Source organism: Poecilia latipinna, unplaced genomic scaffold, assembly GCF_001443285.1.
Source record: "Poecilia latipinna isolate Pla-1442-1.1 unplaced genomic scaffold, P_latipinna-1.0 Scaffold44, whole genome shotgun sequence".
Taxonomy (NCBI): Eukaryota; Metazoa; Chordata; class Actinopteri; order Cyprinodontiformes; family Poeciliidae; genus Poecilia; species Poecilia latipinna.
Genome location: NW_015112660.1, coordinates 273253 through 276076, shown reverse-complemented (window position 1 = coordinate 276076; position 2824 = coordinate 273253). Strand labels below are relative to the sequence as shown.

Genomic DNA, 2824 nt, shown 5'->3' with positions numbered 1-2824 from the left:
GACCAAAGTTCAAATTGTTTTGTTCTCAGAGTGGCTGCAGGCATCAGTTTCTGACATACACAGGTTTTCAAAAGCATCTTAATAATGTTCATAGCAATGTTCAGCAAATTTCACAAAGTTCAGCTATTCCAAGTTCTTCATCTTGTTGTAATCCAGTTGTGACATGTCAAACAGATGTTTTGGATGACCAGTTAACCCCCTTAAATCAGTGCTGTTCTTCTGATTCTTCTCATGAGAGCACCTCCTCAGAGATTAATAAAGATCAAACTAAAGAGATGTGTGCATCTATAGTAGCTAAATTACAAGGCAGTGGAATCTCTGGCAGTCTAGTGTCATCTATTGTGGGAGATTTAGAAGAATTAACAAACGAGATTCACTTAAAAGCAAAGGAAACGGCTATATCTGCATTACCCAAAACTGATCCCAATATTTCTGTGATAAATGATTCATTTGAACAATTTGAAAACCCATTCACAAACCTAAATACAGAATGGAAGCGAAACAAATATTTCAACCTTAAATGGGGTGTTGTTGAGCCTGTTGAGATAACACTGGGAGTAAGATATGATAGCAGGCGAAATCAAAAATCTGGTACATATGATCAGGTACCTGTGAAGGATACGTTCATATATGTGCCAATATTGGAAACATTGCAGTTCATGTGCAGAAATCAAAACATTTGTGCTATACTTAAGAAAGAAAATGGATCAGAGATAGACACTTACACAGACTTTTCTGATGGAATCTATTATAAAACACATCCTTTGTTTTCAACAAAAAAAGGTGCATTACAAATTCAAATATTTTATGACGATTTTGAACCAGCCAATCCCCTGGGCTCAAAACATGGAATTCACAAAATTGGCTGTCTCTACTTTGTTCTAAGAAACCTGCCTCTTAAATTTAATTCAGTTTTAATGAATATTCATTTGATATCGCTATTTCATGCACAAGATCTTCACAAATATGGTTTTGATTCTATTCTGGAGCCATTAATGACAGATCTAAAAAATCTGGAAAGCCAAGGCCTTAGTCTTCCATTTTCTGATGAGCCAGTATATGGCACAATATCCCAAATCACCGGAGATAATTTAGGGATGCACACAATTCTTGGTTTTAATTAATCTTTTAGTAGCACCTACTTTTGTAGACTTTGTTTAATAGAAAAAAGTGACTGTCAAACTGTATTCAGTGAGGATGATCCTAAGGTAGTACTTAGAGAAAAGACACATTTTGAAATGATTTATAAATCTCTTGAAGAAAACCCACAGTTAAAGTCTGTGTATGGTTTGAAGAAAAACTCTTTACTGAATTCACTGAGGTATTATCATGTTTCTAACAATTATTCCTTTGATATAATGCATGATCTTCTTGAGGGTGTTGCTCAGTATGAGATCAAATTACTTTTTGAATATCTTACTCAAAACTTATTATCAGAACAAGATTTACTTTCCAGGATTTATAGTTTTGATTATGGGTATTTAGAAAGGAAAAACCGTCCCACAAAAATTATTTTGGAGAGTGCTGGAAATAGTATAGGCTTGAATTCTATTCAGACATTGTGTCTTGTTAAAAACATTCCACTTTTGTTTGGGGACATTATTCCTACAGGAGATAAAAACTGGTACTTGTTACTGTTGTTACTAGAAATAATGAACATTGTCTTTTCTCCTATCCTCACGATGGGTATGACGATATATTTGAAGCATTTAATTGTTGAGCACCATAGACTCTTTAAGTTCTTATATCCACATCGGAATTTGATACCTAAGCATCATTTTATGATCCATTATCCATCTTCCATTAGGAAAATAGGTCCATTATTACATATGTGGTCTATGAGGTTTGAGGCTAAACACAAAACATTTAAAGATTACTTTAAAAACTTTAAAAATATAACCAAATCACTTGCGAAAAAGCATCAGATGGCCATAGCTTATCATTGGGAAACAATAAGTATTAAAAAAAAGGAGCATGGGCCTCTCAAACCATTTTCACTTAAAGATGAAGATGTGGACAACAAAGAAATGCTTCAAATGATTTCATCGGGAGATGTTTGTTCAACCAGCTGGGCTAGAGTTGATGGTGTTGAATACAGACCTGGACTTGCTGTTTGTAGCACAATTCAAGATGAGATGCCAGTATTTTGTCAGATAAGTGATGTACTTTTAGTTGACAATACCTTTCTTTTGTTTTCTAAACGGCTATTCACAGAAACATTTGATGATCATCATCATGCTTTCAGGGTTGTTCAAAGTGAAGAAAGGCATTTAGTAAAAATCACTGAACTTACATTTCATAGGCCTTTTGATATTCAACACTCTTATGGCGTTTCTAATGAATGTTTGTTTATTGTACCACAATTTAAAATGTTGGATAAATAAAGAGTTTAAAATTGATATACTTGTGTCAAGTTTTTTTTAAATAATTATTATAATTAATCATAATTATGAAGTAACTTTTTTCTGGAGTAAATAACATTTAAAAGTGTTAAATCAACACTAACAAAGTAGTACATTTTTGTTCTTGGATCAGTGTTATCCATTGTATCCCACAGTGTTAAATGATCCCTGTTTTGTGAGTTAAATAGGTAACTCTGATAAAGTGTTAAAATTTTAACTATTTTGAAAGTGTTAATTTAACATTCATGAGTGTGGACTATATAAACGTCAAAAAAATGTTAAAATCAACTCTGTAGGAGTTAAATTAACACTGGACTTTTTGCTGTGTTGGATCAAAAACCTAACATTGGCCCAAGTGATTTTTAATCACTGGGTGTTTTCTTGAGTGCTCTGTATTTCATTGGTAAGACATTGTGAATTGT

General features: G+C 33.0%; 1 protein-coding gene across 2 annotated transcripts in view; it reads left to right on the top strand.

Moving 5' to 3' along the window:
* Nucleotides 1-2391, top strand: part of LOC106957746 (uncharacterized) — a 6330-nt gene extending 3939 nt beyond the window's left edge. Inside the window, exon 2 of one of the 2 annotated variants that reach the window (XM_015049197.1) lies at nucleotides 1-2391. In XM_015049197.1, the coding sequence (XP_014904683.1) occupies nucleotides 1-1124 (1124 nt within the window). In that variant the 3' untranslated portion in view covers nucleotides 1125-2391. The other variant, XM_015049206.1, reaches the window with a different exon arrangement.
* Nucleotides 2392-2824: the final 433 nt, after the last annotated feature.